General features: G+C 33.6%; 1 protein-coding gene across 6 annotated transcripts in view; it reads left to right on the top strand.

Annotated features, from left to right (window-relative positions):
• ERBB4 (erb-b2 receptor tyrosine kinase 4) overlaps positions 1 to 26,022 on the top strand; it is a 1,171,871-nt gene that overhangs the window by 401,820 nt on the left and 744,029 nt on the right. For all 6 annotated transcript variants that reach the window (XM_055379529.2, XM_019022670.4, XM_019022668.4 and 3 more), the window contains exon 2: positions 18,089 to 18,240. In XM_055379529.2, coding sequence (XP_055235504.1) covers positions 18,089 to 18,240 — 152 coding nt within the window. The remainder of the gene's footprint in view (positions 1 to 18,088; positions 18,241 to 26,022) is intronic.

The raw sequence follows: 26,022 nt of genomic DNA, 5'->3' as shown, positions 1-26,022 counted from the left end.
ACTTATGACACATGCTTTTGTTAAAATGACTCTTCAAAAAGTTTCCTTTTAACAAGCCACATTTAACTTGCTTCAGCCAGGACTTGAAAAAAAAAAAAAAGATGTTCCTAAACATCTATTTTCCAATTACATAGGCAACTAGTGCTGTTTAGCCAAATGTTCTTAAGCACCCTGCCAAGTTTTACAATACAGTTTTTCTTCTGGCAGTGTAACATTTTGTTTGGGAGTCCTTTCCATAAAGGTGGACAGTTTCATGAAAGCTCTCAGCAGCACATGAGGCACTGTGCCATGTGAACATAGCCTAAATGAAGAGTCTCATTCCATTTCTGTCTCTAACGTTTGAGAATTCATGTTCTCTATATTTCTATATTAGAGTTATATAATTATATAATTGAGGATAATATTTATATATATTATATATATTTTAATATTTTATATATATATAATGTGTCCTTTATTTAACTGTTTGACCTTTTCTGAGTTCTTTAACTTATCTTGAATGCTGTTTTCTCATCTATATGCATAATCTGGACTTAATGATCTCTAAAGATCTTTCTGGTCCTAACATTCTGAGCATCAGAAATAACATTTGGGTTATAATGAATGAGGAATTCTAGCCAGAATTCCAAAATATCAACAGTCATTCATTTATGCATCCATCCATCCATCCATTCATTCATTAAATATTTATTGAGTACCTACTATGGGTCAAGTACTTCCAAATGCTATAAATATAGTAATGAACAAAACAGAGTTCCTGCCCTCATAGAGCTTACATGGTAAATGAAGATATAATATGGCAGCTGGTGATAAGTGATAAAAAATATAATGTTTTGAAATGATGCTACTCAAAGTGCCATACACAGGTCAATGCTAGTCTGTTACTGGTACACAAGATAAATCCATAAATTGATAATCAGCATTTTGAAACTTTTATAGCAATGTTCAAAGACAAGTAAGGTGGCCCCTGTGGCCAGATCTGAGTAAGTGAAACATCCTAGGAGATGATATCAGAAAATTAGCAGATGGATGGTCTAAGTGCCTTGTAGTAGGTCTAGATAAGGACTTTTAATTTTATTCTGATTGATATGAGAAACCATTGGAGATATTTGAGCAAAGAAGATTAATGATCTGATTTATAGGTTAAAAGATGTAAAATTGTTTTATATCTGGTATAAAATATACTCGAGGAAGACAAGAAGAAAAGCAGGGACATCAGATGGAAAGACATGGCAATATTCAAATAGGGACTTTCGTGACTTGAAATAGAGATAGAGATAGCAAGGTGGAGCTGATAGATATTCTGAAGAAAGAGCTGATGGATTTGCATATGGTTTTGTGGCTTTTATAACTGGGTTATGGAAAGAGAGAATAGTTGACTGACTAGATTTTTGCCTGAGTTATTGAAAGGGGTGCCATTTATTAAAATGAGATTGGAGGCTGAAGGAAATTGGAGGGAAGGAGTGGATAAACTTTTAGAAATGTTTTTCTATTTTTAAAAAAGAAAAAAATCTATCTTAAAAATAGTACTGTTGGAGCAGTCTTTCTACATGCACTCACTTGACTGAAGCCTATTTGTATTTCTAAGAAGTGTTATTTTTAGAAACTTGCACCTATTTTCTTTACACGGTATGGAATAAAAATTGAGAAGGGAATGGGTCACAAATGGAGGGAACCAGGGAGCCAAGTTTCTTCATTAATAAAATGGTTGGTACTCACTGAGATTGTACTATAAAATTCTTTTCAAGTGTTGTAAATACCTAATGACTATCACCCATAGCATCTGTCATGGACTTCTAATATAATGCATAACAATTAAGAGTACAACGCTGTAGTTCTAAATTTATAAAAGGTAATGTGTCTTCAGCATATAAGTATTTCATCTTGTTTATGGCATTTTTACTTGACAGAAATATACTACTATTGAACCTAAATAATTCAAAACAAGTAGTTATAGACATTAGTTATATAATAGTTATATATAGACATTAGTAATATAATTTAAAATATGAGATCAGAAGAGATAAATAATTAGTAAAATAGAAACAATATTATACAATTTTGTATATCAAATTGCATGAACTAGAAAAGAACCTAGAGCATACACAGAAATTATGGTATTAACTTAAATACTCCCCTCTACACACACACACACACACACACACACACACACACACACTCATGTTTCCTAGTCTATTCAGGTGGGAAATTGGTTTGTTTTTGAACTTTATAGAGCAACTTTATAGATGAGTAGATCAGTTTACACTCAGCTTTTTAAGGAATATATTCTTTTTTACTTTTATTTTAGATATTTTAAAATAAAGTTTCTTAAGTGTTTACATCAAAAATAAATTCACGTTTTTATCTAAAATAATGTTCTATTAAAATCACAAAATTATCAAAAGTATTGATAGTAATTTGGTTAGCATACACATTTCTATAAAGAAATGGCATATTATAGAATGTTTGTCTGTTTACCCTTTCCTAAAATTAAAAAAAATCATTTTTAAAAATAAAATATACTTTTACATTTACAGTACTTAAAACTAGTATAAATTTAGAAATGACAGGACAAATATATATGATATGTATATGTATAACATATTATATATAAATATATATAGATATTACTATAGATACATAAACATATAGATATTACTATATATATTTATATGTCTCATACCCAGAAATCTATTGATCAGAGAAAACCATTTGCAACATATTATTTTTTCTTCCCAGCTAATATTTTTATGTATATATGCATTTACATAAGCCCATATATTCTTAAAAAGTATCTTTGCAAAGAATTGACTGTTTTAAGGGTTATTATTTTATTTTATTTTAGTTTTTGAGACCAGAACAATAAAAAATGATGCAACTGCATGGATGTTGTTTCTCAAACAGTTAATACATTTTATAACCAGATTCTATAGTCATTATTTGACTTGTATTAAGTCTTCTTTACAAGTTATAATCGGGTGGTAAATGCATCTGAAAAGAAATGAACATTTACAAAGAATGTAACAACTAATTGATTATATTTTATCCTGGCAAATAATATCAGTAGAAACTTGAATTCTATAATAAAAAAAGATACTTATTTATATAATTTATCATAAAGTGCATATTATTTTTGTGTCAGGAATTGAAAATGAGTCATGTTCGGAAAAGGTATGCTTCAAATTTTAAAAATTGATCAGATTCGTGCTGTGACAGGATTAAAAATAGAAGTTAGTGTGTGTTTTCTTTTCCACCTGTATCTCTATGTAAACAGTAAGTGATTTAGTTTAAAATTGTATTTACCTGCTAGAAAATATATTTTGCACATATGAAGCTTGTCAGCTACAAAATATATAATTTAGACTCTCAGAAATTCACATTAATTTAAAAATAACTATGCAAGTATTACATAATTTAAAACCTACAATTGAAAATCTTTTTCTTGTTACTAGTCATATCTTATATAACGAAAAAAATCATCAATTATTCTCTACTTTTTAAAAAATTGAACCTGATGCTATAGAACTTCTATTATTGTTAGTGTGATATGAGATATTTTTAGTACTCAGTGGTATATTTTTGATACCTTTATTGCCAAATTGTCTTAGATAAAATAAATTAAGGAACTTTGTAATGCATTTTTGTGTTATCACTGTAGCATAAAAATGCAAATATTGTATACTAGCAAATATTGTATCCCTATGTATGTGTATGTGCACATGCGCGTGTGTGTGTGTGTTTGTTTTAAATATTGCTCTTAAATGTAGAAGACATTTCTGAGTTCATCTCTAATACTTACAAAATTTGCTAAATGTCACCTTGGCTCTTCTTTGTGTGTCATAGTGAATGATGTGAATTCCATTAAAAGGTTGGACTTTTACTTTCAATCTCTTATCATAGATTTTGTATTATAACATGCTACTCTATTATAATAAAGCCCACGAATAGGATATCAGATATTTAAATCCAAAGATTAGTGAAACTTTATGGGAAAACACTCCAAATTAAGTAACTATCCATGTGATCTCTGAAGTCCCATTTACTTACCCATAGGAGTGTGAAGTGAGTAGGGAACTTGGTAGTAATATTAGCTATTAACTATAATATCAAATTTCTGAATTAAATAAAATGAAAAAAGACTAAAAACAATACTCACGACATGTTCAATCATATCGTTATTAAGTAATTTAGAATGGGGACTTAACTGAAAATCAGCCTGAAATGGAATAGTTTTCAATAATGTGTGTATCCGGTCTGTGTCAGAGCAATTTTTCCTTATCCTTTTAGACAAGTGAATGAGGACCTAGTTAAATATATACTAAAAGATATACACTAACCTGGCTAACTGAATAAGACATTTGTAAGGTATCCTACTCCTTTTTCTGTTGCTATAACTGAATGCCTGAGACTGGGTAATTTATAAAGAAAAGAATTGGGTTTCTTATAATTCTGGAGGCTAGAAAGTTCAAGATTGAGGAGCTGCAGCTGGTGAGGGTCTGCTTGGTAGAGACTGTCTGAAGGGTCCTGAGGCAGCAGAGGGTATCACATGGCAAGCAGGCTACAGAATGCCAAACTGAATTTTTAACAGGCCCTTGATACTGCTCCATTGGGGATTAAGTTTCAATCTGTTTTGGAGGGGGCAAACATTCACACCACAGCATAAGGTATGATATTTCTTCCATTGCAGATGCTGCTGAGTAGATCGGTAACATCACTGACTACTGTTATGCCCAGGAAATTTCTTCTCACAAGTGATGTCTAACTTTTATACAAAACTATGTATATTTTGTATGTGTGGTAGGCGAGAAGGGCTCTGTTTTATATTTTATTGTGGGTAAAATGAATTTTGACTTTGATTGTGGGTCTTATTCAGTAGCAGTGAATCAAAGTCAGATAAAATTATTTATATTTATTAGCAGCTTAACTAAATTTGTATACTATTATTATTTCTAAAAATTCTACAGAGGATTTATCTTAGAATGTAAAATGTTATAAATCTGTGATATAGGTTGTATTTATTATTCCTTTTACAGATAACCCAGAGCCCCATGTATTGTAACAATTTGTTGAATAAATACATGACAGAACGAATAAACGAATGACAGATATTTCTCTAGTGGTGGCTGTCTCCTTATCAAACACCCAATTACAGTTAATACTTGAAAGTGTGTTGTTTACTCTGTTGATAGTTTCTTTTGGTGCTCAGCAGGAGGAGTGCTTATACATTGTTGGTGGGAGTATAAATTTGTTTAACCATTTTGGAAGACAGTGTGTTGATTCCTTAAAGACCTAAAACAGAAATACCATTTAATCCAGCAATCGCATTACTGGGTATATGCCCAGAGGAATATAAATCATTCTGTTATAAAGACACATGCACATGTATGTTCATTGCAGTATTGTTCACAATAGCAAATACATGGAATCAACCTAAATGCCCATTAATAATAGACTGCATAAAGAAAATGTACATATACACCACGGAATACTATGCAGCTACAAAAAAGAACAAGATTATGTCCTTGGCAGAGACATGGATGAAGCTGGAGACCGTTATCCCTAGCATACTAACACAGGAACAGAAAACCAAGTACTGCATGTTCTCACTTATAAGTGGGAGCAAAATGATGAGAACACATGGACACACAGAGGGGAACAGTACACACTGGGGCCTATTGGTGGGTGAGAGTGGGAGGAGAGAGAGGATCAGAAAAAATAACTAATGTGTACTAAGCTTAATACCTGGATGATGAAATAATCTGTACAACAAACCCCCATGACACAAGTTTACCAATGTAAAAAACCTGCATATGTGCCCTGGAACTTAAAATAAAAGTTAAAAAAAGGAAAGTTGACTGTGACTGTACTTGTAAGTATGATTATGTTGTAAAAATAACAACCCACTACTCATCTAAATGTTTTAGAGAGACCAACCCACTGGAGATTATAGAATCTAGTTTCTAGAATAATAGAGTTTGGGCACAGGAAAACAATTTAAAATAAATTATAATAATATATTTTATAATCTAGTCTATATTAGTATCAGGTGGGTGCTTTTTGTTTTATATCCAAGAGAATAATGTGACTATGAATTGGGTTTTAAAACATCCCCGAAAACTTGTTAGAAGGTGATCTTGGATTAGGCTTTATATGTAAATCATCTGAAGATAACAGTAAAGACTGTCAGTCAAAAATGTTGTTTGCCACACCCCTTCTTCTCACCCCAAGTCTAACATTCACAGACTTTTCTTTTAATTTTAAAAGGGTCATTAAATTAGACACAACTTTACCCTGAATGAGCAAGTTTGGACAGATAACTTGGAACAGTGGAGTGAACCAGAGCTTCTGTTTACAATTATGCAAGCTCATCACTGCAAGCATACTCATGTACTAGGGAACAGATGGGGATAAAATGCAGTGCATATTGTGATGTCCAGGTCGTGTGCCCCTCATGGAGTTTGTTTCACTTAAAAGAGTGCCACCCTAGTGCATTTGCACGAAGGTACCTATTGCCCAAGAGTAGCCCTGGGTTGGAGAATGCTTTGAAGGAAGAGAGACCTTAAAAACAAGCATGGGGTGACAATAGTACAATGTTTAACTCTTGCTATTTCTCATTTTTGCCCGTTACTAGTGTAAGCTGATTGAACATTTACCCTAGATAGTGCCTATTGCGTATTATTAGTCAAGTAGACATTAGCTGATGAAAGCAATGAAAAAGGAAGTCTCACTCTGAAACCAATGCAAGAGAAAGGCCATAGTCCATTTCTTAATGTGCACATCTTTATCAATGCTTAAGAAATCAACCTTGATATGTGAGTATAGTATCATATTAGGAACATCTAGTCTAATTCCTTCTTGTAAATTCTCCTAACAGGAAAAATATCCCACACACTGCCACTTTAATTACAGTGAATGGCAAAGGTCTCACAGTGATAAGGCATCACAATCAGGCTGGTTTTTATTAGACGCGAGGGGATAGTTGAAGGCATGATAATCTAGAGAAGAAAGATGTTTGCTAATGTTTACATACTTAGCTCCCACTGGCATTTTACCAGCTTGGAGGTTTGCACTGTCCCTCTTAATCTGTGAAAGTGCATCCAGATTCACAGCAAGACCTCAAGGAGAGCCAGATGATGGGGCAGATGGCAGATGACTAATTTGGCAAGCCTTGATGAGTGGAAATTGTTTGTTTTAATTGCTTGTCAAGTCCAGTACCTACATTAAAGTTAAGGACCTAGCACTTTCACAGGAAATGAAATATTACAAAGTAAATAAGAAGGACTTTGTATGAGGGAGGGATAAAGAGGGCAGGCAGAGAATAGTGACAAAATGTGGTAAAGGGAATATTACATTTCTGACAATTGTATTTCTGTGATCTTATTATTTCATCCAAGTATGTATAGATGACAGAAATGTAATTTCTAAATCTGTAAAGCCTTTCTGTTTTTCCTATTTTCAACATAGAAATGTTATGAAATAAAAATTAAGAAAAAATATTTGAAGACAGGGAAACAATAAAGACTAAGAATATATATATATGCAGTTATAAGTTAGTTGTTGATATTTGATATGATACATTAAAAATCATTTGCAATTTTTTAATTTTACCAAGCTCATCTTTGAAATACAAAGTACAAAAATTTACAAAGATAAATGTTTATATTGGGAAGACTATATCAAGGTAGACTACTCAAAAACCATATTACTCATAGAAGACAATCATGTATAATTTTGAGGTACATCAGTTATTTTAGTTTTCAGTTATGAGGTTATTTTCCCTCACACTATATAGTAGCTGCACTTAAGAATTCTGAGAGCTCTTAAAGACTATTGTAAGTCAACAAAAGAGGTAAAGTACAGATCAATTCAATTTTAGATAGATCAGCAGATAGGAGTATATATAATATATTGATTTATCTTTCATCTGCCTGTGGTATTGAATACCTATGTCTTCCATAGGTACAAATCTATTAGTAAAGGTCTACAATGCCAAAAGTTCTTTTCATTAGGCTCAAGGATTGTTTAGAAAGTGTTTAGTAGGCCAGGCGCGGTGGCTCACGCCTATAATCCCAGCACTTTGGGAGGCTGAGGCAGGCGGATCACGAGTTCAGGAGATCGAGACCATCCTAGCTGACACGGTGAAACCCCCATCCCTACTAAAAATACAAAAAAAATTAGCCAGGCATGGTGGCGGGCGCCTGTAGTCCCAGTTCCTGGGGAGGCTGAGGCAGGAGAATGGCGTGAACCCGGGAGGCAGAGGTTGCAGTGAGCCGAGATTGCACCTCTGCACTCCAGTCTGGGCGACAGAGCCAGACTCCATCTCAAAAAAAAAAAAAAAAAGAAAGTGTTAATTAATTTCAGCAGTCTACGTTTTATCACTTTGGGAATCAATAAAACAGTGGTAGAAGATAAAGATTCAGATAATACATAATAGGATTTTTTTTAAAGGGATACCAATTTTTACACTGAAAAATATTTTATGTCTAGTTTTATGTAATGAAAATTATGAAACACATTTCCTGTTTTGCTATTAATAGTTTTTTCTTTAATACATTTAATTACATAGAATATGAAATTTCTGAAATATAAATTCATTTCAATTTTTAAACTCTTTTGGCCCTAATCACATCTGATAAAGATATTTTAAAACATTGATACAAATTTTTTATATTAAAAGATACCAGTACAAATGAATAAGAGCAATAAAATCCAGAATTATACTAATAGAGTAATGTATGATCATTGTATGTGATTCATTCAAGAATGTAAGGATGGTTTAATAATTGCAATTTATCAATAATTTACCCTAATAAGATTTAAAAAAAAACTTCTCAAAACTGAAAAAGTGTATGATAAATTGCAATATTCAAGTCTGAAATAAAAACCCTAGTTTTAAAGTAGAATTCTAGAATATATAACATGATGAAATGTATGCTGAGTTAAGGGAAGCATTTCCATGAGGGTTAGAAAAAAGATAGGAATGACTATTACCCATCAATTGAAAAAAATTATCCTAGAAATGTTGTGCTCATAACAATTAAGCTGGATTTATGAATAACACTCAGCATAAAACCTTACTTTGTAGATAGGGAAACCAAGACTCAAAGTGATGAAGTGATTTGCTCAAGTTCATTCAGCTTTTAAAAATGGAGGAACCAGTGTTTGATTCTGGCTCCATTCTAGTTCTCTTTTATTTTTATTTTCTTAATTTTTAAAAAGGTTTTGTAGGGAAAGGGTCTCACTTTGTTACCTAGGCTGGTATCCTGACCTCAAGCAATCCTCTGGCCTCAGTCTCCAAAAATGTTGGGATTTCAGGCGTGAGCCACCACACCTGGCCTTCCTTTATGTATATTCTTTACCTTTTTTTTTTTTTCATTCTAGTTCTCAATGACTCTGAAGTCCATATATTTATTTAACAAATGTTTACTGAACAGCTATGCCTGTTTACTGCTGTTTACTGAACATCTGCTATATGCCTGCTTCCCGAGGTGCTGAGCAGACAAAGGCCTCTCTTATGAGGCTTGCATTCTAATGTGGAGACATATCATAAAAAGGTAAACTTGCAGATGTATAATGTAAATTCACATAGCAAAAAAAAAAAAGAAAAAAAAACCCACCAAAATGAAAAGAAAGCAGAACACAATGTATGGGAACCTGATGTCTATTTTAGATAAGGTGGTCAGAAAAGGCTATTTTGAAAAGGTGACATTTGAGCAAATACTTAAATAAAAGTTCTTATAGGCTATAAGAACTTTGGATTTTATAGTCAGTGCAATTAGAAGCCAAGGGTTGTTCTCAGTAGGGGAGTGACATGAACAATTTACATTTTTGAAAAAAACATTCTGGCCTCTGTGTGAAGAATGAATAAACATGAATGTGTTTCTCAGGGTTCCCCAGAGAAACAGACCCAAAAAAATTTAAGTTACAGGATATCAAAAAGAGCAAACATGAAGAAAGGACTTTACCTTCTCTCCCAAGGAAGGAGTTAGTGCATTTTGGGTTGTAGATACAATAGTTGTATCATGTTAGGTGGAAGTATGACCTGTTATTTTCTTTATTTGGAGATTAAGTACAGATTAAGAAGTTGTGTATGTGTGCCACGTTAACAAGGGATGGGCTTATGATGGTTAATTTTCTATGTCAATTTGTCTGGGCCATGGAATGCTCAGATAGCATATATATACAAGTATATATACACACACATATATATGCTATATATAGCACACACACACACATAGAGATTTATTTAAAATGTACTATATAGTCTTGGCTCACACAATTATGGAGGCTGAGAAGTCTCACAATCTGCCATCTGCCAGCTAGAGACCCAAAAAAGCTAGTGGTGTAGTTTAAAGGCCTGAGAGTTAGAGTGGCAATGGTATAGATTCCAGTTCGGATATGAAGACTTAAGAACCTAAAGTGCCAAGGGCTGGAGATCTATGTCGCAGTTCAAGCAGTCAGGCAGAGAGAAAATTCCATTTTCCTCTGCCTTTTTATTCTATCCGTGCCTGCACTGCAACAGATTGGGTAATACTCACCCACACTGGGGAGAGCCATGTGCTCTACTCAGTACACCAATTCAATGCTAGTCTTTTCTGAAAACGCCCTTATGGATACACTCAGAAATAATGTTTAGCCAGCATTCTGGGCATGCTGTGGCCCAATCAAGTGACATATAAAATTAACCATCACAGGCCCATCCCTTGTCAGCGTAGCACCCATATGCATCTCCTTAATCTGTACTTAATCTCCAAATAAAGACAATAAAAGGTAAATGATTTCATCTAACATGGTACAACTGTTATGCCTACAACCAAAAATGCACTTTGTCCCCAGAAGAGAAAGTGAAGCCTTTTTTGATGTTTGCTTTTCTCATTGATATCCTGTAACTTAAATACTATTGTGTAAAATTAAGAATACTTAAATATTATGACATAAAGTAATACCTCTCATGTTTCATGATAAGGAAATAAGAGAGGAAAAGAAACAGACACACCCCCACACAAAATATATTCATAACATAATAAGGAATAAATTCTTATGGCAATTACAGTACCCATTTCTGTCAATGGTCACATGATCATAGCTGGTATTTATAACTACCTTTCTCTACTACCCATTTCATACTCCCTTTGCCTTCAGCAAGCACCTCAGTTGGTTATGGTTCTTTACCTGTTGAGGTGACACAAACATTCATTGCAAAATGCACTGGACCGTACTAGTCCTGCTTTGATTGGGTGGTTGTAGTTTTCCATTGAATTTCATCACTGGGCATGGTAATACTAAGAGACGCCCACAGGAATGTCCTGTATTAGAGACATATTCTTCCTTATTACCTCCATTGTGGAGTAGTAATATTGATAGAATCTGCTACTATCCTTAGTGGTCAGGATCAATTATCCCAGCCAGCTTAGCAATTCCTTTCTTTGCCTGTTGATTCAAAGGAATGAGGAGCCCAAAGTGGCTGCATGGCAGTCACTTCCAATTCAGTGGAATAACTGTTGTGTCTCCTGGTAGAGCACAATGTTTGGAAACCCGGTACTTATTTAAATAAGGTGGTCAGAGAAGGCTTTTCTGAAAGAATGACATTTGAGAAAAGATGACTACAGATTCTTACAAGCTAAAGAGTTTGGATTTTGCAGTAAGTTTAATGAGACGCCAAAGGGTGTTTTTAGTGACATGAATGATTTATATTTTTAAAAATATTGTTCTGTTCTCTGGGTTGCGAATTAATTAATGGGGGCAAATAGGAAATCCTGGGCATTAGTTAGGAGGCCGCTGTGTAAGTCCAGGGAAGGGATAGCAGTGTTTTGGATTAAATGACTATAGCAGTGGAAGTGACAAGTTTGGACCCATTTGGGGATGTATTTTGAACATAGAGATAACAAAACTTGCCATCTCTGCATAACTATAATAGCATTCATTAATAGTCACTGGAAATAGTTATTGCTTCTTATGTGGTCTTCAATATTTTGTATTTTGATGTTTACTGCAATGCTAGATTTTTTAATGCCCAACAATATGCATAAATCCAAGGCGCATTTATTAACATTTCTGAAAAGGAAAGTACTTATTGGTTTTAAATCAGCAAAAGAATTTTTTATCAAGTTCCATATTTTATGTAGCCAGCCTTTGAATTATGCACACACAATATATACATGACTTAAATATACTGCTCACTGCTTTCCTTGCTACGTGCCTTGTAAAACTATACAAGCCCCTATGAAACAACTTGGAAATTTTTCTCAGTAATTATTTTTTCATGACATTTGGAGACGAGTAGATGCCAAATAAATAATTATTCATTTCTTAATTGATAAACTGATATCTCGCAATAGGCATTTGATCTGAGAGTTAGGTAATTCTCTTTTTTTTAATTCCCATCATCTTTTCTTTGTAAGCAAATAGAGTGCTGATTTCATAGCCAGAACAAGCTTGGAGCCGATAATTAATTTTTAGTTTTAATATAGATATTGTTAAGGTTTCATTATTTTACTTTTAATATATTTCCCCATGAATCAAATTAATCCACTGTTAACCAACCTTTTTATATTGCTACCAACTTTTTACTTTTTTACTGAATGAGGATTATATGGTTCACACACTGTTGGATATAAATCTTAAGAAAAATAAAAAGCCTGTGTTTGGAAGTATAGCTACATTTGTAACAGAATCAATACAAATAGAATAATTGAGGATTTTATTAGGACCTCACATACAGCTTTACTCCTGGAGTTACATTTGAAATGAAAACTTTCGGGAGCACATGTAAATTTTGGATTTTTGATGCTTGAACTATTGTAGGCTTATAGTTTAAGGACTGTATAATAGTATTGACAAAGGTGGCTGAATTTTGTTAAACTTGTTTTGGCTGCTGAAGACAATTTTTCAATTGTGTTTTGATAAACAGCTTTGTGAAATCAATGAAACTTGATGGTTTAAGCGTTGTCTTGTATACATTGCTTGATTGTAAAATCAATTGACAAATGAAAGTTGTGAGTTACTCAGTGGAGGCTCCACAAAAACAACTACAAATGATTTCTCTGAGCCTATCTAAACCAGTTCTTTAAAAATCAAGTTTGTCTTTCAAGATAAAATTTATGATGAATATACTGTGGATTCTAGATAGTTTGAATCAAACATAAATGAAAGCCTCAATGAGACAAAAATATCTACTAAATTGAACAGCATGTAGTAAAAAAAACTGCAAAGACTAGAATGTTTGGCAAATAGAGTATTGTGATTAATCTAATTTTGTTTTTTGGAGGATCTTTTTTTGTCAAAAAATATTTCTAAACATATTCAAATTTTCCATTTTAAGAAGGTATATACAAAACTTACCTGATCATTTATTGAGGAATAGCAATTTTTTTTTAGTTGAGGGCCATTTTCTGAGTACAAGTTATAATTGTTCTGATATCAAGTAAATGAATTATTGCATTGTAGGGTAGCATATGTTCATTATAAGAAGTTTAAACAAAAACCTAAGTATTTATACCATACAAATATTTAAATGAATATTAATGAGAACTTATGAATGTATAACTATCCAGATTTGAATATTACTGTATAATATTATATTATATTGGATATAATATTGTATACCTTTTTATATATGTAGAATGGGAATTATGCAAAAATACCTAGATATTGCAGTTATAGATGCATCTCTCAAAAGTTGTTTAAGCTTCTATATAAAAGGTCAGACAGAATACACCAACTATTTTGAGAACATTTTCATTTAGATTATTACCTATTGATTTTTTATATTAATATTAAAGTATGAGTATTATTTCCAATTGAGAGAAACTATACAACATAAATTATATATAGGTTACAATGTGTTATTGGATATACTTTAGAAATGGTGCAGCAAATTTATTAATGGATACTTACATTATCCCCATAATTGGTTGTACTAAAATATGTTCATCCTCGTTGGAATTTGAGATAATTAAAATCTATATTTCATAAACCCATATAATAATACCTTTTCTCAACAGTCATTTTATTAGTTTATAAAGATTTTATATAAATTTACTGGGAGCAATAAAATAAAGATCATGGATCAAGGTTTTTTCCAAAAGGGCCTTTAATATATAATGAAAAATATCTTGGACTTCGATCTTGATTTATAAGGAATATGCACATGAATCAACTTTTTCTTCTTCTCCTCCTTATGTTGAATATCATTTCTTCCTGGGTGTTTGTTTTAATAATAAGAGAACATTCCACAGAGCCAATAAAATGTCGTTATGGTTAGGAATGATATTGTAATTTCATTATATATTTAGCAAATTCAGTCAAACCAAGCACAATAGTTAAATTTACTCAAAGTCAAAAGCATATAACACAACTAGAATTTAATCCTTTCTGTGTGTAACATTTTAGCAAGTGGGGCCAATATTCATCATTATCTTGATGATATTGATAATATGACAATGTAAAATATTGCTTGAAAATCCTACTTCCTTTTAGCTCAGTTCTCTGCCATCTCTAAGGTGTGTCACTCATTCTTACGGTCCAAGATGATGGCTCATATTTTAGCCATGACATCTGCATTTCTGGCATCAGGCTGGAAGAACTTATGAAGAATAAACCAGGCAAAGTCAGGCTTCAACCGTGTTTGAAATCAAGTTCTTGGAAGGTGTCATGCAACATGTCAGAACTTAGTCCATTGGCCAAACTTACCTCTAAGGGGAGGAGAGAAATATAATCTTTATTTTGGGTGACCATGTGTCCAGCTAAAAATTGTGCAGTCTATTACAATGAAGGAATTGGAAAATGGATATTAAAGATTTTAGAGGTATTTACCGTAGCATCCATCCATATCACTCTACAAAATCTGCATTCTCAAAGGCAATAAATGAATTCCAGCATGGTGTATAAAGGGCTTGGAGGGAGCAATGGAAGTGTAGCATGGAGGTTATAAGCTGATAGGACCCCGGAGAGAGAGAAAGTGATTTTTAACATTTATTTAATGTGGAATTTAGAGACAAATAGTAACAACATACCACAGAGTGGGTGGCTTAAAACAATAGAGATTTATTCTCTCACTGTCCTGGAGGTTAGAAGTTGAAAATCAAGGTGACAGCAGGCTCATTCTCCCTCTGAAACTCCAGGTAGAATTCTTCCTTGCCACTCTCTAGCTTCTGGTGGTGGCCATCAATCTTTGGCATTCCTTGGCTTGTAGGTACATAGCTCTACCCTTTGCCTTTCTGGTCACGGGGCTTTCTTTCCTGATTGTCTTTGTGTGCACATGGTATTTTCCTCTTCTTATATCAGGGCTGTCCAATCTTTGGCTTCCCTGGTCCACATCGAAAAAAGAATTGTCTTGGGTCGCACGTAAAATACACTAACACTAACAATAGGTGATTCAAAAAACATAATGTGTTTTTTTAAATATTTATTTATTTATGAGATGGAGTCTCGCTCTGTTGCCCAGGCTGGAGTGTGGTGGCGCAATCTCGGCTCACAGCAAGCTCCACCTCCCGGGTTCATGCCATTCTCCTGCCTCAGCCTCCCGAGTAGCTGGGACTACAGGCACCCGCTACCAGGCCCGGCTAATTGTTTGTGTTTTTAGTTGAGACGGGGTTTCACTGTGTTGACCAGGATGGTCTCGATCTCCTGACCTCGTGATCCGCCCACCTTGGCCTCCCAAAGTGCTGGGATTACAGGCATGAGCCGCTGCACCCAGCAAAAAATATAATGTTTTAAGAAAGTTTATGAATTTGTGTTGGGCCACATTCAATGTCATCCTGGGCTACATGTGGCCTGATAGCTTCAGGTTGAACAAGTTTGTCTTATTATCATTATATTGAATTAGGGAACACCCAAATGACCTCATCTTAATTTGATTTGCATCTAGGAAGACTCTATTTCCAAGTAAGGTCACATTCTAAGTAATGGGAATTAGGACTTCGACTTGTCTTTTAGGGACACACAATTTAGCTGGTAACAGAGTACTTCTAGAAAATATACTTTTTGGTGAACTTTAGAAATCCAGACTTTAAAAGTTTGGATTTTGTTTTTATAATGAATTTCCACTATGGTTACAGACATACACTATTTTTCAAGATTTTTGGATTAAGATTTTTGTTATTTTCAATGTGTTCATAGGCAAAAACAGGCTTTAAGGTGGTCCTAATTATTAGGCTATACCCATCTAGATGTGTTTTCCTTCCTCTACAGGAACTCATCCCTTTGAAAACAACATCAGGCATCATGGCATCTTTTTTACTTCTGTGTATATAAGACATGAATGTATATATTACATTATTACTAAGCTATGTTCCTAGTATGTTTGCAGTCTCCACTTTGTATCTTGCCTTAAATTCAGTATATCTTATGTAACTTACCAAACCATTTTCTTTACATACCATTATTAATGGATTTATAATATCTATTTTTAGTCTACTTAGGATTAGAGTCAGTACATTAAGTGGTGAAGATTGTGTTCTGGCAGGTATATAAACCATAAGAATAGTATCTAAAAATCTGGCTTCTGGAAGTCACACACAATTTTTTTTTTTTTTTTTTTGAGACAGAATCTCACTCTGTTGCCCAGGCTAGGAGTGCAGTGGCATGATCTTGGCTCACTGCAACCTCTACCTCCCAGATTCAAGTGATTCTCCTGCCTCAGGCTCCCGAGTAGCTGGGATTACAGGCATGAGCCACCACACCCAGCTAATTTTTGTATTTTTAGTAGAGACAGGGTTTCTCCATGTTGGCTAGGTTGGGAACTCCTGACCTCAGGTAATCCAACTGCCTCGGCCTCCCAAAGTGCTGCGATTACAGGTGTGAGCCACCATGCCCAGTCACAAAATTAAAAAACAAAACAAAAACTTGTGTAAACTTATGTGCTCACATAGGAATAGAACTTGGCAGACAGATTATTTATTATCAGTCCATTATACCTCAGAAACTCATGAATATATACAGTGATACTCCAGTTGATAACAATAAAAGTTGTATTTTTTACATATCTGGTTTGTAGTATATGTTTACAAGTATTTCAATTTAGACCTAAAGACAGAAATACCATTCAATCTAGCAATCCCATTACTGGGTATATACCTAGAGGAATATAAATCATTTTATTACAGTGACACATGCATGTTTGTGCTCACTGCAGCACTATTCCCAATAGAAAAGACATGGAATCAACCTAAATGCCCATCAATAATAGACTGGATAAAGAAAATCTGGTACATATATACCATGGAATACTATGCAGCCATAAAAAAGAATGAAACCATGTCCTTTGGAGAGACATGGATGGAGCTAGAAGCTATTATCCTTAGCAAACTAAAGCAGGAACAGAAAACCAAATACTGCAAGTTCTCATTTATAAGTGGGAGCTAAATGATGAGAACATATGGACACATAGAGTAGAAAAACATACCCTGGGGCCTATTGGAGAATGGAAATTGGGAGGAGGGAGAGGATCAGGAAAAATAACTAATGGGTTCTAGGCTTAATAGCTGGGTGATGAAATAATCTGTATGAATAACCCCCATGCCACAGGTTTACCTATGTAAACAAGCCTGCATATGTACCCCTGAACTTAAAATAAAAGTTAAAAAGAATTAAAAACGCATGTTTGAGGTCTTGTAGGTGCTAGTTTATTTAGTAAAAAATTTACTCAGCTGGAACAGCTGATACCATAACTATGATTTTAAAATAAAATTATTGCTTTCACTATCTTTTGATTTTGATTTATTTACATTTGTAGAATTACCCAATTAGAAAGCAGAGTAAATCATATGTCCTAAAAAAACCATGTTTAAATAAATGTATTTACTTGCTTTATATGGTCATAACAAATGGGATTAAGTTTATCTCCTTGCTATAAATTTCTGTGGAATCTATGCCTTCCTACTCTCTGTGATTAGCACATGTAATTTTGGAATATAAAAGTGAAAATGTTCATCAGTGCGTGGGTCTATGCCTCTTAATGGCAATCGAAATATTTATATTCAGAGAACTGGGATGGGCTTGTGGAATAGAGAGTTTTGAGAAAGATATTATCATTGTGCATATCATATAAAGGTTATGTAATTTCACGTGTATCTTCTTGTCTTTGCAGTGTGTGCAGGAACGGAGAATAAGCTGAGCTCTCTCTCTGACCTGGAACAGCAGTACCGAGCCTTGCGCAAGTACTATGAAAACTGTGAGGTTGTCATGGGCAACCTGGAGATAACCAGCATTGAGCACAACCGGGACCTCTCCTTCCTGCGGGTAAAGCTGTGGCTTTCTTTCTCTTCTTTGTGAGTGGACGGTGGCGTCATGATGCATACAGGCAGACCTGTGTGCTGATACCTGGAAGGGGTGCTCTTCTGCCTGGCAGGCACTGTGACTGTAGGCAAAAGATAAGAGATAGCGAAACACACCCAGGAAAAGAACAAGAGTAACAAAGCCATAATGACTGACGCTCCTGCGTTTAAAGCAGTTGCTGTTGCCCTAAGATTGAGAAAAGATTCTGTCACCATGTAGTACATGACATCTAGCAAATCTTTTTCTGACAAGCTGTGAACTAGGAGAGTCAGAGGACCAATCAGATAACAATTGATAACTTTAGCCAGTCGTCTCCATTTCTGCCTCTTTTCTGCCACTTCAGACTTTTAGATTATTTTATATCACATAAGGAGACTAACACTGTTATTAAACAAAAAAAAAAAAAAAAAAGAAAAGAAAAGGAAAGAAAAGCATCTGGTTTTGAAAACCTACAAATTATTTAAAGTAGACTCATAGGAAATCACAAGTATTTACATAGATCAATACGTGCATGAACACAAATGTGAATATGTATACTTGAAGTTGCACAGACAATCAGTCCTTTTGGAAATTATTATTATTTTTTTTTTGCTTTCATTGATCTATACTCTGTTAAACTGGCTGTTAGTGCTAATGCTTACAGTTTCTTAAGTTTTGCTTTAACTGGAATATGTTTGGGAAAATCTGAACTTGAAGGGGCCTTTGACAAAGTGAGATGGGGATGTGGTCTTTGCACAATTAAGAATTTATGCTTATACAAGAATTACTAATATACATTTTAAATAATAGCTTCCCTAGAATATATTTGATCTTGTTTTCAGTAACCTTTACAAACTTCTTAGGAGCACTTTCATATACATTTAGGTTAAATGTTTTGAATACTGATATAGTAAGCCAGTTAGTGGATAGTAAATTATTTAGAGATCTATGATAATTTTAATAATTCTATACTTAGATAAGTCGTGAAAAGGAGTGATATTTAAATATTTTGAATGTACTAAATATGTCTAAAATTGGTAACAACCTCAGAAAATGAACCACCTCAAAACATAAATAACACTGTGTGGCTTATGATATCCATTTTTAAAACGACTCTCATAGTTGGACTAGTAAAGCAAATGAACTGAAGGTATTTCCTTATTCTCTACTTGATTGATAGAGCTCTGTTTCTCTAAGTTATGTGTCAAAAGTTTTTAATAATTATGATGTTTAATTTTGATGTCTTTGTTTATCAAAAATAGTAAAGGATACCTGAATCATAGAATTAGAGGACCTTAAAAGAACTTACTTTTTGTTTTTTCTTTCTTTTTTTTCTTTTTTTTTTTGTTTTTTGTTTTTTGAGATGGAGTCTTGCTCTGTCGCCCTGGCTGGAGCGCAGTGGTGCGATATCGGCTCACTGCAACCTCCGCCTCACGAGTTCAAGCAATTCTCCTGCCTCAGTATCCCAGGTAGCTGGGATTACAGGAGCATGCCACCACGCCCGGCTAATTTTTTGTGCTTTATTGGAGACGGGAGTTTCACCGTGTTAGCCAGGATGGTCTCAAACTCCTGAGCTCAGACAATCCGCCCTCCTCGGCCTCCCAAAGTGCTGGGATTACAGGCGTGAGCCACCGCGCCCGGCCCAAAAGAACTTACTTTTTGAGGGAGCTGTTGTTTAAAGAAGGGAGCACATGCAAGCTATCCTAGAACATATGACAAGAAACTCAATGACATTATAGAATAGACAAACTAACAAAGAAAGCTGAATTCTGAAGCAGGGAAAGGAAATAATTTAAACAGTCTATTAGATTGGAATAATAGAAAAAATTTAAAATGCAATCTAAAGATCTTTGTTTTTCTTCTTATGTTTGCTTTACTTTTCTGTACGTGGAACTAAATTTCACTGACAACAAAAATAGTTGTGACTATTGTAAATGACAGTCATTATATTAAATAATATATAAAAATGTCTTTTTATATATTTTATAATAATTCTTATGGTCTTGTAAGGTAACAGCATGGAATGATAAAAAATAGACTTTAGTCCATATTTAACCTTTAGCAATATGAAAGTAGCATGTAGATATTTTTGATATATGGTCTATACTGTGTTGGGAACCATTTCGAATTAAAAAGTAAGATACATTATTAGAATGAACAGATTTGGAAAAAGTGAGATAAGGAGGGTCAAGATTTCTGCCTGGATAAAAAGTAAGCTGTTTCTTTTACAAAAGTAAATTTTGGTTCCTAACTAGCATCTCTAAAAGTTCATCTAAACTTTGTACTAATCCATGTGCATATCTTTATTTTAATATATGTATTTAAAGATAATTCTAATAGCACTTAGTTTTTGTTTTCTAACTTATTTTTTGTTCCACATATCTTTTTTATAAAAAATCATTTATATTATGACATGTACCCATTCATGTCATATGCAGTACTTATGTATTACACCTTTCTAATCCTTAGAAAACATATCTGCAATCCCAAGTAAACAATGATATTTATTGTCCTTGGCTTCAACAATCATGTCAAGGATGACAGATATGTAATATATAAGTACTGTATACGTGTATGTGTGTGTATATATAGGCATATTACATATATGTGTTTGTGTATATATACACATATATGATAAATTATACTTTTTTTGTGATATATATGTGTTTGTGTGTGGGGTGTATGTATGTTTGAGTTTATATACATATATATATATAAATATAAAATATTATCATTACTAAGACACAAATAAGAACCCAGAATCAGAAAGAAGGTGTGGTCCTGTTAATGGTAGGGGTGGAGTGCATGCTGGGTTATCTGAAGGATTCAGGAAAAGTTTGGCTTATTCTGAAGGATTCAGGAAAAGTGTCATCAAAGGAGTGCTTGAATTAAATCCTGAGAAAATGAACAGAAACTCAAGAGGTGAGTGGGTTGTAAGAGAAGGGCATTTCAATGGGAGTAGTATAAGGCTTAGAAAGAAGCCCCTGAATCAGAGTTAATAAATGTGTACTTAGTGTGCATTGTTTTAGACACTAGGAATATACATGCGAATAAATCACATGTGACTCCTACCCCCAGGGAATCTATAGTGTAGTGTTGATGAAGAAAAATTTTCAGGTGAAATAGAATACTCCACTGGAGAGGTAGAGAACCTTGATAGTGGAGATATTTAGGAGACATCAGCATCCAAGTGACAAGTTAACATTTTGTGATTGGATAAGGTAGTCAATGGAGATTAAAAAGAGCAAGATCAAGAAGTGGTTCAAGAACAGAATACTCTTTAACCAGGTGTGGAGGCTCATGCCTGTAATCCCAGCAATTTGAGAGGCTGAGGTGGGCAGATCACTTGAGGAGTTTGAGACCAGCTTGGCCAGCATAGTGAAACCTTGTCTCGACTAAAAATACAAAAATTAATTAGGTGTGGTTGCAGGTGTCTGTACTTGGGAGGCTGAGGAAGGAGAATCCAGGAGGTGGAGGCTGCAGTGAGCCGAGATCACACCACTGCACTCCAGCCTGTGCAACAGAGCGAGACTCCGTCTAAAAACAAACAAACAAACAAAAAAACAGAATACTCTGGATGCCCCATTATCTGTTTTTTTGGTGAGCTCAGTATTAGTAGTTACTTTTCTTACTGGGCCCTGAAAGCAGAGACTATTTGCCAAAATCTTCATAATACTACTGTATTGGATGATACATTATTTCAAATTATACCTTTGAATATGCTACAAAGCTCTCCATTTAATATAAAATTTCATTCCTTCCTAAAACCACATTATGGCTTATTTGTGCTCTTAGTAGCTTCTCTCCAAAATATGTAATCTGTCCAGTATTAACACATTATAGTAAGTGGAGTCCATGTAAAGAAAATATAGTGATTTTACCATTATTTCCTATAAGTTTCAAATTGTATGAATGGATAATAAATTTGTATTTACCTATTATAGACATAGTTCTCATATACATTTATGCACCAAATTTCTTATAAAGGTTTTACAGTTTCCTTCCTCTAAGAGTGACCCAAATGATGTATTTAGAGGATCAATAGTGATCTTAAATTTCATTCTGGATTCATTTCTGTCTTCAGGAACTTAAGAAATTACTTTAGTTTTTAAAGGATTTTTATCCTTATTTTCATCTCTACCTAGTAAGGTCGTAGTGTTTTGCTTTGGCATGTGTTATATTTTGTATGAAACCATTCTAATTTCTATGAATTGTGACAATTTTCCCTGATACCTCATTTATCTTATTCACTATCTGCATATTCAACATTTATGACTAAGACAGTGATAACACATAGTAAATATTCATTAAATATTTGTTGAATGGACAAGTGAATTAGTATTTGTCTTAAATTATAGACCCCAATTTCATATATGAACTATTGTCTAGATAAACATGTGAGTCATGTTATTTCAATGTGACCTCACACACAGGCCAGGTATGTGGGAATAAGACAATCAAAATTCCTTCCCATGAGGATTTGGAATTGTCACCAATAGCATTCAGTTTCTCTGTTAGGTTCTTGACTACTCAAATGCCATCACCACACAGCCATCTTTTGTCTTGTGGTTTGAATATGAGAGAGAGCTGCACAGGTAGAATGAAGCCAACACACTGAAACAGAAACAGAGTAGAAAAAAGCAATATTTACCCCAAATAGTAATTTGGGGAACCATTCATTTCTATTTCCCACACTACTTCTGATGACTGATTGCAATCCAGCCATTTCCACCTCTACTCTTGCAACTTTATAGTAATTTCCCCCTTTTCCCCTTAAACTAGAAAAAGATTGTTTCCTTTTAGTACACTAAAATGCCTTGTCTAGTACGTCTCCTGAGATTTCAAGAACACAGCAAAAGTGAGCCTTTGCAATTGAATTGAAGATGCACTTTTAAATAATTTTAATGTTTTGTAGATACTTTCCTTAATCTTTGTTAGATACATTTTGTTGAAATGCTTTTAAATGCATTCTTTTCAAGACACTTTTATTACAGCAATCTTGATGCTTATCTCTGTAAACACCTTTCATGCCAGCTTTCTTCTAACCTCCAGTTTTTGCATTTCTTTTTGGGAAGAGAAATCCAGTTTACTATGTTTAACATTCAACTGCCAAGGAACCACATTGCTGGCTAGAAAAAGGCCCTAAAACTTATTTATTATGTATTTTATCACCATCACAAGGTTAAGACATATAATAGAAAGCAGCGAGGCATAAAAATCACAGATTTTGTGCTATTGTCTTACACTTTGTGAACTCTTTAAAACAAGGCAAAATGTAGTAAGTAATGGGAATGAACTATTAGACCTTTTACCCTCATTAGAATTCTTGGGAGCTTTCTCTCCTTTGTCATTCCATTGGTCTTCTTTGCTACTGCTGGCACTTAATAACTCAGTGCTTCTAAAAAGGTGCCAGACCCACCAGCTTTTACATTTTAAAATTATTTTCTGTTTTATGTATTAACTTTAAGCAAATAACTATAATGTGTCAATTATGTGTAAAGAAGTATACTATGAAATGTAGATTATATAGTGAGTGTTAACACCTATCCTCAGTCATTGCTATAACGGGTAATAATTTTTAATCTGTGGCTTGAATTTAGTTGTGTGCAAATTATTTTAGAAATAGTATACATTAAGATTATAAGGAGATGAATTTATTTAACAGTTGATGCATGGATGTGGAATAGTTACAATATCGTAATTCATTGGAACTCCTTATGCTGTAGTCTAGAAACCTTAAATTTTAATCATTATACATGTCTTTTATTTCTAATAAATGAATAAAAATAAAGTAATATATAAAGATGCCTTTTAAAATAGCATTAATACTCTATTATTGACAGTAAAAGGCAATGACTTTGAAAAAGTCAGAAAGTATAGTTTTTTGAAGCAAAAAGATAAAAAAAGATATCTTCTCTCAGATAATGAATAACAAATGCATGTTATTATGAAAAGGTAACACATTTGAAAAACATAATTTGCTTTTATATATATTTGGCAGAGCTATATGGCTGTTTTTGAATGTACAAGAAATAATGCCATCTAAAAATTTCTATTTTTTAAAAAAAATACTTTGGAGAAATCATGCAAATAGTTTATTTTTCTCTACCAGAGAAAATGTCCTATTTTTAAATTCAAATATAGCCTTTGTCTTTAGTTAATAATTAACATTTTATAATGTTATGGAACTGTCATCCTCTTTTATTAGGATATGTATGGGATTCTTCTGAGGATGTTGCTTTTCAACTACTCTTCGTAAGACATAAAATTTGCATTACTTTTCCACTGCTAGTAAAGGATCTATACTATTTCATTCTTTTTCTCATGAATATTCCTCTTCTGACCAATGACAAACATTTGTAGGAAGGCAGAGAAAGCTGCAACTCAGACAGCAAAATACTGCCAATCTTACTGCAGCCAAAGACTTTGGCTTCATTAACACAGTTTTGTTACAGTAAAGTCAGGAGTGATGTTTGACGATGAGTTTCAAGTTGCAACAAGTAACTGTGTCTTGATCTATTCCTTCCCTGTTTTCAGTAAGGATGAACAACCATTGAGAGTTAATATGAAATTCTAAAATATTTACATTTTAGCCTACTTCTAGCTTTAGTGCTTCCTTTTCATTGTCCTCTGGCAATTAGAAGCACATGCCCAGAATTAAATCCAACAGTGTGGGGGATGGTTTTTATGTTTGTGTCTGTTTTTCATATCTTCCTCATATACTTTTAACTCTGTGTCCGGGCTAAGCTGTCTGCTGCATAGCATGATTTAGAAAAACCCTACATTGAAGAGTACATATTTCAAAATAAATAGATAATTTATACAGTACTTATTATTTTGAGTTAGAAAATGATTTACTGAATAGTTTGTTCAAATACTAGCTACCAACACCCATCTATATTTGTTTTTAGCTTATTAAATACCAGATAGAATGACTTGTGTGGCAGAAATTATGTTGGAGAGAGAGAATCAGGATGAGAAAACTTGTCATATTTTAGAAACATTAGAGAGGAAAACACCATTTAAATTAAACATCTATGACATAATAAAGTGGGTCCACATGAATTACAATCTCATATTTCCCAAAAAAGATGATTTAAGTGCAACATTTTCAGATACAGCATGCATATTTCAGTTATGCACACATTTTTATTGGACTGTATAGTAGGAGTACAAGCCTGAATTTGTATTCCTGATAAACTTTGTAAGATAATGAAGTGGTATATTTGTCACTCAAATGGTGAACAAGTAAATGAGAATTCTGTGTCAAGCATTTGTAATCTGTAAGTATCTATTCATTGAGCACAGTAGTCTATGTTTTTCTTCCATGTCACTAATTGAGACAGGTGGCAAGAAAGGATTACAAGATCAACATCGAAATACCTAGACTTCACCATCATTAGATTCAAGGAAACTGTACCTTCAAGAAACTATTGGTTGGGTAAACAAGCATTAAAAAAGAGACAGTGATGGAAATTTTTCTTTAATTCTTTCTGTTTTAATTTCATGTAAAATTGCTTTTATGGTAAAATGTTACATATTTAGATGCTGCATTAACATGATGACCTCTTAGCAGGGTGAGATAAAGAATGCTAAAAAGGACACAGAGAGAATAATATTGTAACATGTCAGTTAGGCCAAAGCAGACATTTTGGGTTAAATAGAATTTTCAAAGCTTTGATAGTTTCTGAAAGCTGTTTCTAAGGCCGTTAAAGATAATACATATGCAATTTTGTATGTGTGTATTTACAGCTGGCTTTTAAATTG

Source organism: Gorilla gorilla, chromosome 11 (assembly GCF_029281585.2).
Source record: "Gorilla gorilla gorilla isolate KB3781 chromosome 11, NHGRI_mGorGor1-v2.1_pri, whole genome shotgun sequence".
In the NCBI taxonomy this organism is placed as follows: Eukaryota; Metazoa; Chordata; class Mammalia; order Primates; family Hominidae; genus Gorilla; species Gorilla gorilla.
This window is presented reverse-complemented; position numbering and strand designations above follow the sequence as displayed.